The 14,983-nt window shown below is 40.5% G+C and overlaps 1 protein-coding gene across 2 annotated transcripts in view; it reads left to right on the forward strand.

Annotated features, from left to right (window-relative positions):
* Positions 1-13,166, forward strand: part of FMO4 (flavin containing dimethylaniline monoxygenase 4) — a 29,844-nt gene extending 16,678 nt beyond the window's left edge. For both annotated transcript variants that reach the window (XM_057728132.1, XM_057728131.1), the window contains exons 5-9: positions 1,212-1,354; positions 2,246-2,445; positions 3,525-3,877; positions 5,905-5,974; positions 11,642-13,166. In XM_057728132.1, the coding sequence (XP_057584115.1) occupies positions 1,212-1,354; positions 2,246-2,445; positions 3,525-3,877; positions 5,905-5,974; positions 11,642-12,062 (1,187 nt within the window). In that variant the 3' untranslated portion in view covers positions 12,063-13,166. The remainder of the gene's footprint in view (positions 1-1,211; positions 1,355-2,245; positions 2,446-3,524; positions 3,878-5,904; positions 5,975-11,641) is intronic.
* Positions 13,167-14,983: the final 1,817 nt, after the last annotated feature.

The raw sequence follows: 14,983 nt of genomic DNA on the forward strand, positions 1-14,983 counted from the left end.
GTGCAGCATCTCTGCACATAGTACAGCGCCACCATCTGGAATTGAGGTGTCCTGCACTGCATCTCTGCACATGGTCTGCTGAGCTCAAGGGTCAGGCACAGCCATTTCTTACTAGGAACTCTGCTCTGAAACGCTGGGTACAAGGCCTCTGCATGTGGTGCCCTATGAACAAGTGAAACTAGACTAAATACAAAGGAAAAGAAAAAGGGTAGACTTTATTACCTAGATTCTACTTTTATTTCCTGGGAATTGTTTATGGGCTTTGCCAGTGAGACAGCCACCACTGTAAATAGCTCTACTTCTACTGTTGCTACCATTCTTAGTTTATATGAATCCACAGTTTATGTCTTATATATGCCAAGGAGATAATTACCAAAAAAAAAAAAAAAAAAAAATCAAGAGGAGACTACTTGGTAGCCCTTTTAATATACAGTATTAAATATCATAATAGTGATACTTATATTGACAGAGTGCTTGAAAGATCATCCGAAACACAAATATAAATAACAAGAATGAAGTATAAATAAGCCTACAGTGTAATAAAGCATTAAGTATATAATAAAGCACAAAGTAAAATAAGCATGATGTAACAAGCCCAAATCACAAGAATAATGACTTTATTTACATGAGTAGATGCCACAAAATTTCTTTTTGTAAAAAAGAAAAATGCTTAATTCAATTTGGAAACACGTTATATAGATAAATCACATTCTGATAGAACATATATTTCTTTTTATAGTTACTTTTTTTTTTTGGCCGCGCCTCACAGCACGCAGGATCTTAGTTCCCCTCCCTGACCAGGGAATTAACCACTGGACCGCCAGGGAATTCCCATCTGATAGAACATATCTACTGGGTAAAATAACATGCATCAACAATCTACTTCTTGTCTAGGATGTTCAGGGTCATGTATAAGATGTTTCTTATTATTGTCTGCAGTAGGCTTTATTTCCCTGAGTAATTGCTTTAAAAGCAAACACTCATGGAATATAAGTTCTCCTATGTTTTTAACAAGGCATGTTGTACTAAATCAATATCTGGGCTTACTGCATCTGTTGGGATAGGAGATGATATACTGGTTGTACTTCCTGTAATTGGCAGCAGGAACAAAGGGCTGCCATATTTCTGGGACTTCCCTTTTCCCACAGACCCTATGCCTGCCAATTAAAAAGTTATAACTCCAGATATTTGTGGTCCCTCCTTTTCCTCAGGAATCCATAAGTTTAAAGGCCAGATCCTGCACAGCCAAGAGTACAAGATCCCAGCAGGCTTTCAGGGCAAACGCATCTTAGTGATTGGTCTTGGGAACACTGGAGGGGACATTGCAGTGGAGCTCAGTCGAACTGCAGCTCAGGTACACCATCTCTGAATCTGCATTCCCACCCCAGCATCATTTGTGGTATCTGGTGAGTGGTATTCAAGATTATAAAACACACTGGCCAGTCGCTAAATTATGTGGACACAGGGTGAGTGAAAAAAAAAATCCTGAAAATCCTTAAAGCCTCTTATGTTACACGCTTTACAGAACTGAACCATCTCCAAGAAAGATCTAGGAAAATTGCATGGATGCCAGACCACTAGTTATTTTTCAGGCATGGTCCTGGAACAAGATCAAATGGGCAAATTGTTCTACCCATGCCAACTATCTTTCTTTTTACACTCCCTCTTTGTAATTCTGGAAAACCCCCATGTAAAAACAGAAGGGGGAGGTTGTTTCCTGAACATCTCCAAATTTTCAATCAGGAGTCAAATTTGTACTTTATTCTAAGGTAAAAGCACCCCTTACTTTGCCCAAGAAGTGTACATAATGATTTTAGAAATTCGAAGCATAGATTCACAAGTTAGAAATCTATTCCACTTTATCATGAATTACAGGACAATGATTAGATTTGGAAATAATAGATTTTTATTTAATTCAGTTAAAATTGCTTTCTCAAAACCTCACTTTAAATCCTAAGTTATTTACAAGTAAAAAATTGCCAGCTCAATAGCACATATCTACGAGTACTATAATTCTTTACTTTATACATGATGAAAGTACCTAACAGATACGTAGACTGGGTCAAAGTGATTTAGGAAAACAATGACAGCAGTGGGGACAGCGAGTCATTTGTAGATCTAGGTACAAACTCACCAGTCCTCTGTTGTTATAAGACCAGAATGTTATCGGATCATTTGAAACATATTGAAGAAAACTACTACAAAATGATGCACATGTAGTTATCCTTCTTGCCTTACTTTTCAGGTACTTCTCAGTACTAGAACTGGTACCTGGGTTGTCAGTCGTTCTTCAGATGGGGGCTACCCAACCAATATGATGGTCACAAGAAGACACCATAATTTTATTGCACAAGTTCTGCCTTCGTGTTTAATAAAGTGGATTCAAGAGAGGCGCCTGAATAAAAGATTTGATCATGCGAATTATGGACTAAATATTACTCAGGGGTATGTATTATATTTTTATTTAATGCCAAAGTTATTTAATCAGTATTTCTCATTATATTTCATTCAGAACTCAAAATGTTCAATAATTGTGACATCGCCTTTGTTTATTCTGTTCTCAGCTTATTTTCTTAAGACAATGTCCATTAGCAGTACCACAGAAGTTCTTGAAATAAAAGTATTCTCTGTCTGGTAGCAAAGTAGTAATTGATGAGGCTAGAAGAAAATGAAGAAGGGAAACTTTATTTCCAGTTTGAAAATCAGGAAATTTAAGTTGGCCTTGAGGGTTCTCGAGATGGCTGCCATCCACAAGGAGAATATTGGCAGCACCAGCGAGTGCAGATGGTCAGCTCTCACTAACCTTTAACAAATGTCTATTCTGGCTGAATGATTAGAGGTATGAATTGCCAATAGGAATTCCTCAGGTTATATATTTTAATGTATATCTGTATAGAGCTACACGTTGGCAAGGAAAAGAAAAACTTTGAAATGCATGTGGAGTCATTAAATGTGATTTTTATTATATGTGTGACCCAAATATTTTTTCTTCGGTAAGATGGCTTTCAACTTACGAAGAAAATGAATAACAACGAATGATTCAATATACAAATTTTATAAACATTATGTCTGCTGCAATTAGGTAGAATGATGTTCATAATGAAAATATTTATTATGAAAATCTCTTAATAGATTCCATTTTTTTAATCCAAAAAGTTTTTTTATAATTTCCTCTTTGGCAAATGTCAGTCCTTTGAGGCCTGGGTGATGTGGACCCAAAACTGATTATCAAATGGATGGTTGTGTGCTTGATCCTGACATTGCTCCAGAAATTAGTCCCAAGAGACAGAGAATTTTAAACCCCACAGGGAAGAGTAGGTGCACTCATTTTCTACGTGCCTTCTCCTGGGAGCAGGAAAACAAAGCATGTTATAGAAACAGTAAGTCCGACAGACAGCTTTGAATTAGACATTGGTCAATTTACTCCCTTGGCTTGGCAGATATTTTGAATTGACTAAATAAATCATTTGGTGAGTGTCTCATGCATATAACTACAGCGAATAATTTTCTCCACTGTGTCAAAGGAAAAAGCCAAAAATAATTGTGAATGATGAGCTGCCAACCTGTATCCTCTGTGGGACAATCACTATAAAAACCAGCCTGAAGGAGTTCATGGAAACCTCCGCTCTCTTTGAAGATGGGACCGTGGAAGAAGACATAGACGTTGTGATCTTCACTACAGGATACACATTTTCTTTTCCCTTTCTGGAAGAACCTCTCAAAAGCCTTTGTGCAAAGAAGATATTCCTATATAAGCAGGTCTTTCCATCAGACCTAGAGAGGACAACACTAGCTATGATAGGCTTCATCAGCCTTAAGGGATCCATCTTAGCAGCTGCCGAGCTCCAAGCACGATGGGCCACGAGAGTATTCAAAGGTACCCGGGCTCTGTTTAAAGCCTTGTGTGAACAACTGAGTCTTGAAACAAGTGCCCTGAGATTTAGCTACGATCAAACAAATGTGAATTAGAGTAACATAGAACATCCAAAAAAATTTTAGTGAAGCATTAATTTTATATATGTGTAATATTATGGTGGGTGTGCTTACGTCACCAATGTGACTGAGTAGAAAAAGAGGCTTTGACTCTGTGGATAGGATAAATTTGGACAACAGAATAAAATCACATTTCTCAGAGTGACTGAAATTATTAGAAGCTTCAGCATCCTGTTTTATTCTATGCTAGTCAGATCAAGTCTAGTCTAGTCTATGTACTCCTAAGTCTTTCCATTTATTCCTAGCAGTAGAGTTTTATATTGCTTCCTAAGAAAGACATTGCAATAATATACACTGTAAATAAAGTTGGGGTCTAAGGAGATAGTGACTTTTAAGAAATGCCCATAAAAACACTGCAGACACTGGACACTAACAGCTGTCAGTTATCAGTGTGAGTACAGTGATAGAGTCAGGGCTACCCAGGGTCTAATCCCAACTTGGTAGCTTTGCAAGGACCTGTTTAAATCTCAGCTCCTTTGTCTGTTGCTGGGATAATAAAACCTCTTTCACAAGGATTTTGTAAAGTGAGTAATATCTACGCAGCAGTTAGCACAGTACTCGGCACATAGGAAGTGTTCATTAACTGATAGCTGTGGTTCTTACTATTGCTGTCATTATCATACCTCCCCAAAGTAGGGCAAGTTTTAGATTCACAAGTAGTTTAAAGAATTGCATTTGTGTTTGTAATTATCGCATTTGTTAAAATAGAAACAGCAGTCACAGTTGAGCCAACCAGCTATTCTTTAGCAGAATTTTTGCCCTTCACGAATAAAAACAATCACCAGTAATTTATAAATAGCATGTAACAATATTAAGTGCTATTGACTTCTGTCACACTGTACAAATATATTAGATATCAACCATACTTGAAGATGTTCTCCCAAGTTGACAAACATGGTATTTTAACTGGGGGGATGGGGAGTGGAGGGGAGGAGAAGGTGATTAGAAAATCTCATTTATTTGTATCACAGAAAAAATTCCACGGCCTTTTATTAAATTATCACAAATGTTTATTTAAGGCCAATGAAAGTGCTTTCACAGCATTTTCCAATTATATTAAAAACACAGAAGACTCTTAAGTACCTGGGTTTTTTAAGTATTCTATAATGAGCTCAAAAATGCTCATCAGGATGACAGAGCTGACAGAACAAAACTCGATTAGGTGACAGCACACGAGCAGTTGCAACGCCTCTCCAGAAAGCCACCAAGGGGCAATCTGGGAACCACTAAGTGAGGTCTTCCCAGCTTTATACAGGACACAGTGATCCCAGCGGCAAGTACATTCCAGAGCTAAGTCAGACCTTTCTCGTGTAGGTTAGTAACCCCACACCCTGGGGTCCACAGCTTGGCAACTGGCAGGGGCAGGACTGACCAGAAGAGCAGAGACTGTCTGTGTCTAGGTGGGTTACTGAGAACAAGCACATCCTCACAATAACCCAAGCAGAGAGAGACTGCCAGGCCCCTTCCATGCAAGTGAAGCCATGCCGAAGCAGGGTTATAAAAATGGGGTCATTTTAACTGTTTACATTTAACTCCTAATAGTTTTAATGCACACACATAAATACAATGTGGAAGTATATATATAATATAATATAAGTAATGTTATATGTAAAGTACAAGCAGCTGAAGAGGCACAGGTGCTTATGACCAGTGATGACCAGTGCAGTGCAGGCTGAGGGCTGGGCCACGGGCCATCTGTCCTCACAATTCCAGCGGTGGAATACCCTGGTTAAGTGAGTTCAGGGAGGGATTTTACTTCCAGAAAATTACCCCCTGCACTCTAATTCCATTCTAAGCTTTGATGACCGCATGTTCTGTGATTGGAGCAGTAGGAGGCCAGAAATGAGGGGGAAGAGAACTCAAAGGAAGAGCCACATGTGACTTTAGTGTTGTTTCTGCCTTTTCTCACAGGACTCTGTAAGATACCTCCATCTCAAAAATTGATGGCCGAGATTACGAGAAAGGAGCAGCTCATAGAAAGGTATGAAATATAGCCTGCTACAGGGAAAACTGACCCATATATTCCAATACAAAAAAATATACATTTTTCAATATAAAAGCCATTCCTAGAGAAGCAGTGTGTGGCAGGTTGGAAATAATTGCATTATGAGTCAAAAGAATATGTTTCTAGTCCTGACTCTTCCACCATCTAGATTTGTGGCCTTACACGTGTCCGGTGTGGGCACCAGGTCGCCTCAGCAGCACACAGAGCCTGCCCCAGAATAGATGCAATCCTTTGTTCACTTGGCCCCGAAACCCCATTCTCTTTGTTCTCCTGCCGCTTCTCAGGCTGCTCTTTCTCTGCATTTACAAGTGTCTCCTCTTCTTCCCTCCTAAAAATTGGTGAACCCCAACCTTAATCCTCAGACCTCTTTTCACTTCTATTAACACTCACTCCTAGGTGGCCTCACCAGGCCTGAGGCTTTAAATGCCATTTATATATTCATGGCTCCCAAACTTGGCTCTCTAGCCCAAATCTCTCCCCTGAATTGCAACTCCTAACCCAACTCCCTCTAGATATCTCCACTTAGATATGTCATCGGTATCTGAAATGTAGTATGTCTGAAAACTAACGCTCGACCTCTGCCTGCACAGGGGCTGCTCTGAGACGTTCCCCGTCTCAGTCAATGGCTACTTATTCCAGTTGAACAGTCAAAAACCTTGGAGTGATCTTTTTTCCCTCTTTTTCTCTCACATCCTCAGCAAATACTGTCAGCTCTTCTCTTCAAATAAATTCAGAATCCAGACCCTTCTCACTCCCCTGGCTGCTACCACTCCAGAACAGGCCACTAGCATCTCTCACCAGGGCACTTGCTGTCACCTCTTCTCTGGTCTCTCTGCCTCCTCTCTGCTATTCTACAGTCTAATCGTGACAATGCATGAGAGTGACCAATGCCATGTTGTGCTTCTGTTGGAAACCCTCTAACGGCTTCCCATTTCACTCCCAGAATCTTCCCTGCAGCTCTGCACCCCTACCAGCAACCAGCTGCCTCTGTGCCCTCATTACCTCCTGTTCTCCCACCTCACCCATACTGCTCTGGTCACTTCAGACAGCTCCCTGGTCTTCAGACATGCCAAGCATAGGCCCCTCAGAACCTTCACACCTACTATTCCCTCTGCCTGGAATGTTCTGCCCCCACCCCATACCTGTCAGCTCACTCTGCTCAGATATCACCTCGTAAAGGAGAACTGTATAAAATGGCAAGCCACCCAGTCTCATCACTGCGTCTCCCCTTTACCCTCCTTTATATTTCTTCATAATTCCTATTAGCACTTGATATGTTCTATATCTGTTTGGCTGGGGGGGGGGGGTGTTGTTGTTGTTGTTTGTTTTGTTTTATTTTTTGCTGTGCTGCGAGGCATGCGGGATTTTAGTTCCCCAACGAGGGATCGAACCCGTGCCCCCTACAGTGGGAGTGTTGACTCTTAACCACTGGACTACCAGGGAAGTCCCTGGCTGCATTTTTTACAGCCTGCTGGTTTTCCCTGTTAGAATGTAACTTCCTTGACAGCAAGGACTTTGTTTTACTCACTGTTGAACTCCTAGCACCTAGGATGGTGCCTGTCATGGGACAGACACTTAAGATTGATTGATCGATTGATTGATTGAAGGAATGAATGAATAAGTGAAAGAATGACATTGGCACATCATGAAAGTTTACTAACAACAGAAATAGGTAGGAAAAGAGCCTTCATATATACTATACAGTTGACCCTTGAACACCACGGGTTTGAACTGCATATGTCCACTTATACACAGATTTTTCAATATATTGGAAAAATTGGGGGAGGTTTGTGACAACTTGAAAACACTTGCAGATGAATCATGAAGCCTAGAAATATTGAAAAAATTAAGAAAAAGTTAGATATGTCATGCATGCACAAAATATACATAGATACTAGTCTATTTTATCATTTACTACCATCAAATATACAAAAGTCTATTATAAAATTTAACATTTATCAAAACTTGCACACATAAACACAGACCATATATGGCACCATTCGCAATCAAGAGACATGTAAACAAATGTAAAGATGCAGTATGAAATCATAACAGCATAAAATTAACCATAGTACATACTGTACTACTGCAGTAACTTCACAGCCACCTCCTGTTGCTATTGTGATGAGCTCAGGTGTTTCAAGTATCTGCTCAATTTGTCATGTGATGCTCATCATCTCTGCATGAGCAGTTCATCTCTCAAGTAAATTTTGGATCACAGTAAAAAGTGATCTCTCGGACTTCCTCGGTGGCGCAGTGGTTAAGAATCTGCCTGCCCATGCAGGGGACACTGGTTCGAGCCCTGGTCTGGGAAGATCCCACATGCCGCAGAGCAACTAAGCCCGTGAGCCACAACTATTGAGCCTGTGCTCTACAGCCCGTGTGCCACAACTATTGAAGCCCATGTGCCTGGAGCCCGTGCTCTGCAACAAGAGAAGCCACTACAATGAGAAGCCCACACACCACAATGAAGAGTAGCCCCGCTCGCTGCAACTAAAGAAAGCCCGTGTGCAGCAACGAAGACCCAACGCAGCCAATAAATAAATAAAATAAATTTTTTTTTTAAAAAGTGATCTCTCGCAGTTCTCACATACTTTCCATCACATTTAGTGCAATAATGTGAACTTTGAATAATACCACAGGACCCGTGCAAAGTGCTACTAGTGATGCTGGAAGCGCTCCCAAGAAGCAGAAAAAAAGTCATGACATTACAATAAAAAGTTGAATTGCTTGATATGTATGATAGATTGAGGTGTGCAGCTTTGGTCGTCTGTCATTTCAAGATAAGTGAATCCAGCATAGGGACCATTAAAAAAAAGAAAAGAAAATTTGTGAAGCCATCTCTGTAGCTACGCCAGTGGGCATTAAAACCTTGCACTTTTTGTGAAATACTTTTTTATCTTGTATTGAAAATGCAGCTTTTATGTGTGTGCAGGATTGCTATAAAAAGGCATACTTATAGACTAATGTGATTTGAGAAAAAGTGAAGTCATCATATGACAACTTAAAGTGAAAGGAAAGTGAAGAAGAACTTAATGCCAGAGAAGGATGGTTTGATGGTTTTAGAAAGAGGTCTGTCTTCAAAAATGTCAAGATAACAGGAGGAGCGGCTTCTCCTGACCAAGAGGCAGCAAACAAAGTTCCAAGATACCATTAAGACAATCATTGGAGAGAAAGGATGTTTGCCTGAACAGGTGTTTAATGCAAACAAATATGCCCTATCCTGAAGGGAAAAAAATTCCACAAAGGACATTTATTAGTAAAGAAGAGAACTGAACACCAGAATTTAAGGCAGGAAGGCAGAGGCTAACTCTACTGTTGTGTGTAAATGCAGTCGGGTTTATGATCAGAACTGCCCTTATTTATAAAGCTGCTAATCCCCCAACCATGAAGGGAAAAGATGAACACCAGCTGCAAGTCTTTTGGTTGTGCAAGAAGAAGACCTGGACAATGAGGACCCTTCTTCTGTATTGGTTCAACTGATGCTTTTAAATCAGGAAGTACCTTGCCAGCAAGGGACTGTCTTTTAAAGTTCTTTTGATATTGGACAATACCCCGGACCACCCAGAACCCCAAGATTTCAATACAGGGCCTCTAAGTGCTATATGGAAATGATTGTCAATGCTATGGAGAGAACCCCAATAGAGAGAACATCATAAAATTCTGGAAGGACTTTTACACCATTGAAGATGCCATCATTGTTATGGAAAAAGCTGTGAAAGCTATTGAGCCTGAAGCAATAAATTCGTGCTGGAGAAAACTGTGTCCAGATGTTGTGTGTGACTTCATGGGATTTACAACAGAGCCAATCAAGGAAACCATGAAAGAGATTGTGGATATGGGGGAAAAAAGGGGGTGGGGGTGAAGGGTTTCAAGATAAAGATCTCAGAAAAATTCGACGCCTAATAGGCCCCATGCCAGAGGAGTTAACAGAAGACAACTCAATAGGGATGAGTGCTTCCAAACCAGTGCAAGGTGAAGAGGCAGAAGACAGAGAAGAAGCGGTACCAGAAAACAAATTGACATTAGACAATCTGGCAGAAGGGTTCCAATTATTCAAGACTGATTTTGACTTCTTTTACAACGTGACCAATTATTCAAGACTGATTTTGACTTCTTTTACAACGTGAACCTTTCTATGATACAGGCACTGAAACTAAAGCAAGTGATGGAAGAAGAATTGTTACTGTATAGAAACATTTTTAGAGAAATGAAAAAGCAAACAAGTCAGACAGAAATTACAATGTATTTCCATACGGTTATACCACGCATGCCTGTCTCTCCAGCCTGCCCTTCCACCTCCTCCACCTCTTCTGCCTCTGCCACCCAAGACAGCAAGACCAACCCCTCCTCCTCTCCTCCTCATCCTCAGCCCATTCAACGTGAAGACGATGAGGATGAAGATCTTTATGATGATCCACTTCCCCTTAATAAGTAGTAAATAATCATCATGTCCTGCTGTGAATAGATTTATCTGTTGTGTATATATGTGTCTTGGTGTGAAAATCTAAAAACTACATGGCAAGAACTGTATGAGAAGTTTCTGTGTCATCATCATCATTGCTTAAGTATTTATCATGTAGAACATCATGTGTAAGACCTGCATTGAAGTGGGTAGCCCATCCTTACATAGGCATAAGGTGAGTGATATTTACAGTCATATAAAATTAACAATGTGTTGGTTTTCTTACTGTTTTCTAACTTTGCTTTCAAAGAGTTACATTCCTGTACAGTATGCCTCTTTCTCTCATATTTAAAGAAACTATCAGCCTATCATCACAGGTAAGTGGAGTTTTTAAATGTAACAATGTTTCTAATACTGTACTATGAATATGACTAATACTGTATACCATAAAAATTGGATAGACTCATTCATTCATTATTATACAGGCTAGGCTTCCATGAAACAATCATATTGCTGCTGCTTCTTCATTATCAATATATCATTCATTATACTTGTAAATAAATATGAATTTCTTTTTCGCATTATCTTTTCATTTTTGATATCTAGTGTTTGGGATACAAATAACATCTACAGTGTTTTGTATCATTTAAGACAATGTTGATGTAGGTACCGATAGACAACTCGTAAACTGATGGCATAAACTTAAGGTATTGATGAGTACAGTACTGTACTAATAATTTATTAGTAGTTAAATTTGAGGGGAATCAAAAGTTTCACATGGATTTTCAACTACCTGAGGAGTTGGTGCCCCTAACTCCTTCAGTGTTCAAGGGTCAACTGTACTTATATCTGTGTGGTGTTCAGTACTGCTACACCAAGTATGGTCCTCTCTACTCACCATTAACATCAATAGAAATAATTTAAGTGGTTGTATCTGTGATGCTTTCTGATCATGTTTATTTGTCCAACAACTATGGTATTTGGACTGATCTGATTTTACCGTCATATCAAATTTAAGAACCTAAAACATTATTTAAAGCTGCTCTTCCGATTGCCCCTTCTACCATCTCCTTTAACAAAGTTAATTACGCTCGCAAATAAACTCCTCTTATTTTTTTCTCTCCAACATAGAAAAACGTTCCCAACGTGGTTTAACTCCAGTAGAAAAAACAAAATGGTGGGAGGTGGGGAAACTCATGACCTGAAAATCAAAAGTGATCCATCTTCTTCCTTATCAGGGGTTTGATGAAAGATACCAGTGGAGACAAACTTGACTATATTTCCTACATGGACGACCTCGCTGCCTGCATAGGCGCAAAGCCCAACGTCCTACTTCTGTTCCTCAAGGATCCCCGACTAGCTTGGGAAGTTTTCTTTGGACCATGTACTCCTTACCAGTATCGCCTCATGGGACCTGGAAGATGGGATGGAGCCAGAAATGCCATCTTGACCCAGTGGGACAGGACACTGAAACCCTTAAAAACTCGAACAGTTCGTGATTCCTCCGAGCCTGCCTCCATGTCACATTATTTGAAAGCTTGGGGAGCACCTATCCTGCTTGCTTCCCTTCTATTGATCTGTAAGTCTTCACTTTTTTTGAAATTGGTGCCAGAAAAACTACAGGACAGAATTTCTCCTTACTTAATAAGTATTTGGTGAGGAGAAATCTGATTGGTTATGAGGGTTGTACCAAGTCATATTAGTTCTATTCCCAAATATCTTGTGTTTTTCTTCCTCTCCTCTCCATCATAACTGTTATCATCCAAGTTTAGGTCTAATCATCTCTTAGCTGAATTATTGCACTAGCTTCCTCTCTAGTCTCAGTACCTCCTTTCTGGCCTCCTTTACCTAATCAGTTATTCTAAAATAAAAACCATTGTCATTGTTTCCATCAAGATCCTGGTAGGAATAAGATAGAATTCAAATTTGGTAATTTGTGGAAATTTTGATATAAAGATTACATCAAATGGTTTGGGCAGAGAGTAGAATGAAATACTCCCAGACTAGTAACCATGAGGTGCTTTTACCATCCATGGGTGTAATGAGGCAAGAGGAGAAAACAATTATGAGTGTGAGAGAGAGAGAGAGGGTTTATATGAAATGGGCTACCTCTCAAGAGCTATGAGCTCCAGCTGACCAATGAAGGCAGTCATTGGTGACCCCGAAAAGTACAGAGCTAGGGAAATTAATTGCCTAATCTTATGTTCTTCCCTCCCTCTGACTCTCTACCCGTGCTCCCCAATGGCCTAACCAAACCAAAACTCAGAGGGCAAAGTTACTGACTATTGTGGATTTAACTGAATCCCCCGCCCCCAAAAGGTACATTCAAATCCTAACCCCTGGTACCTGTGAATGTGACCTTACTTGGAAATAGGATGTTTGCAAATGTATATAAGTTAAGGTGAGATCATACTGAAGTAGGGTGAGCTAGATCCAATATAAAAAGAGAATCCTTGTTTTAAAAAAAAGAGGATAAGACAAACAGAGACAGAGACATAGTGGAGAATGCCACGTGAAGACAGGCAGAGATTGGAGTGCTGCATCTAACAAACTAAGGATTGCCAAACAAGCAAACACTGGAAAGTGAGAGAGACAGGCATGGAACAGATTCTCCCTCAAAACCTCCAGAGGGGTGGGATGAATTGGGAGACTGGGATTGCCATATATACATTACTAATAAAAAAAAATCAAATTCTGTAAATATATGTAGTTTATTGTATGTCAATTATATCTCAATAAAATTCTTTAATAAAAAAAAGTCTAATGAAAAAAATAAACCACCTGTGATAAAACAAACAAACAAACACCTCCAGAGGAAACAACCCTGCCAACAATAATTCCAGACTCCTAGCCTCCAGAACTGTGAAAGAATAAGCCACCCAGTTTATGGTATTTTGCTACAGATACCAGTACACCAACTGATGCTGTCTGTGGAGGTCAGCCTCCTAAGCCACACAGCAGAGCAAAGATGATGGAGACTGTATAGGGAAGGACAACCAGAAAGATCCAGAGCAGACATGGTACTTTCCAGGTTAAACACCCATCAGAGTTTCTCCCTTGATTAGAGATAGTAAATTCCTGAGCCGGGAAGAGGAGACGCTTCATGATCTGAGTCCCTTTGCCCAGGTCAGAATCCTGTCCTGCAGCTTCCTCTCCACTTTACACCCTGCCATCTAGTACTACCAGACTATGGACTGTGTCGTACCTCCTCACTTTGGCTCAAGCTGTTCCCTCCCCCAGCCACTCCAATCCACACCTGACTGCCTTTCTAGAGAGAGCTTGATCATGCCCTCCGTGAAGCCTTCCCTGAATCCCCAAAGCCGACTGCCCTTTCAGAATGATTGCAGCTCATGTACTACTCTGTCATGTTCTGTTCTTACTACAGTATAATTTTGTGTGTGTCCATCTCCTAATGAATGGTGAGTCCTTGAGACAAACCATGTTTGTTCAGCTAAAACACTGCCTGATAAAAAGGCTGCAAGATACATATTTGATGACTGAACAGTGGCCTCACTGTCTGGCATTCCTTTTTGCTCCTCTTCTACCCACATTCTTTTCTTCTGCCAACTTGATAAATTACCTCAGATTACCTCGGCTCTGCAAATGAACAAGGACAGTCTACCAACACTTAATTTCATAGACAGTCTATGTGGCAGTCAGAATAAATTCAACTAATCATTAACTGGGAGCCAGGTGTACCAGTTGAAAGTGCTAACTTTAGAATTCAACCTGAATTGTAACCCCAGCTCTGCCATTAGCTGTGAAGTCTTGGCCAAGTTACTTAGCCTCTCTGAGCCTCAAGTGTCCTCATCTGGAAAGTGAGGAGAAAGGAATAATATTACCTACCTCAAAAGTAAACATTAGGGGTTCCCTGGTGGCTCAGTGGTTAAGAATCTGCCTGCCAATGTAGGGGACACGGGTTCGAGCCCTGGTCCAGGAAGATCCCACATGCCCCGGAGCTACTAAGCCCATGAGCCACAACTACTGAGCCTGAGCTCCAGAGCCCACGAGCCACAACTATTGAGCCTGTGTGCCACAGCTACTGAAGCCCGCACGCCTAGAGCCTGTGCTCCGCAACAAGAGAAGCCATCGCAATGAGCAGCCCACACACCACAACAAAGAGTAGCCCCCACTCTCCGCAACTAAAGCCCTCACACAGCAAGGAAGACCCAACACAGCTAATAAATAAATAAATAATTTTTTTAAAAAGTACACATTAAGTGAGACAATATAGGATGTTAATAAACAGTAAAAATTAAAATTAACAGCTAAAGAGTGTGAGGACATCTTTAATTCTCTGAATTAAAGGATTTGAAAACTATTGCCTGGCTCTGTTCCCTGTTGCCTAACCAGAGAGTATGACCTTTGCTGTCTGTGGATTATCTGATAGCACTTTCCAACTAGGATCACTCTTTTGTTCTTGTGTCCCGCCTCCCCCCTACCCCAAACCTTGAGGTCCGTTGCCACCACCATTGCTGCCACCAGCCCTGCACCACCCACATGCTTCTCAGATGGACCTTCCGAGATGCAGCAAGCAAACGATAGCAAAGGAAGAATTATTCTCACTCATTAGGAGTGGA

This window comes from Hippopotamus amphibius, chromosome 3 (genome assembly GCF_030028045.1).
Source record: "Hippopotamus amphibius kiboko isolate mHipAmp2 chromosome 3, mHipAmp2.hap2, whole genome shotgun sequence".
NCBI classification, from domain to species: domain Eukaryota; kingdom Metazoa; phylum Chordata; class Mammalia; order Artiodactyla; family Hippopotamidae; genus Hippopotamus; species Hippopotamus amphibius.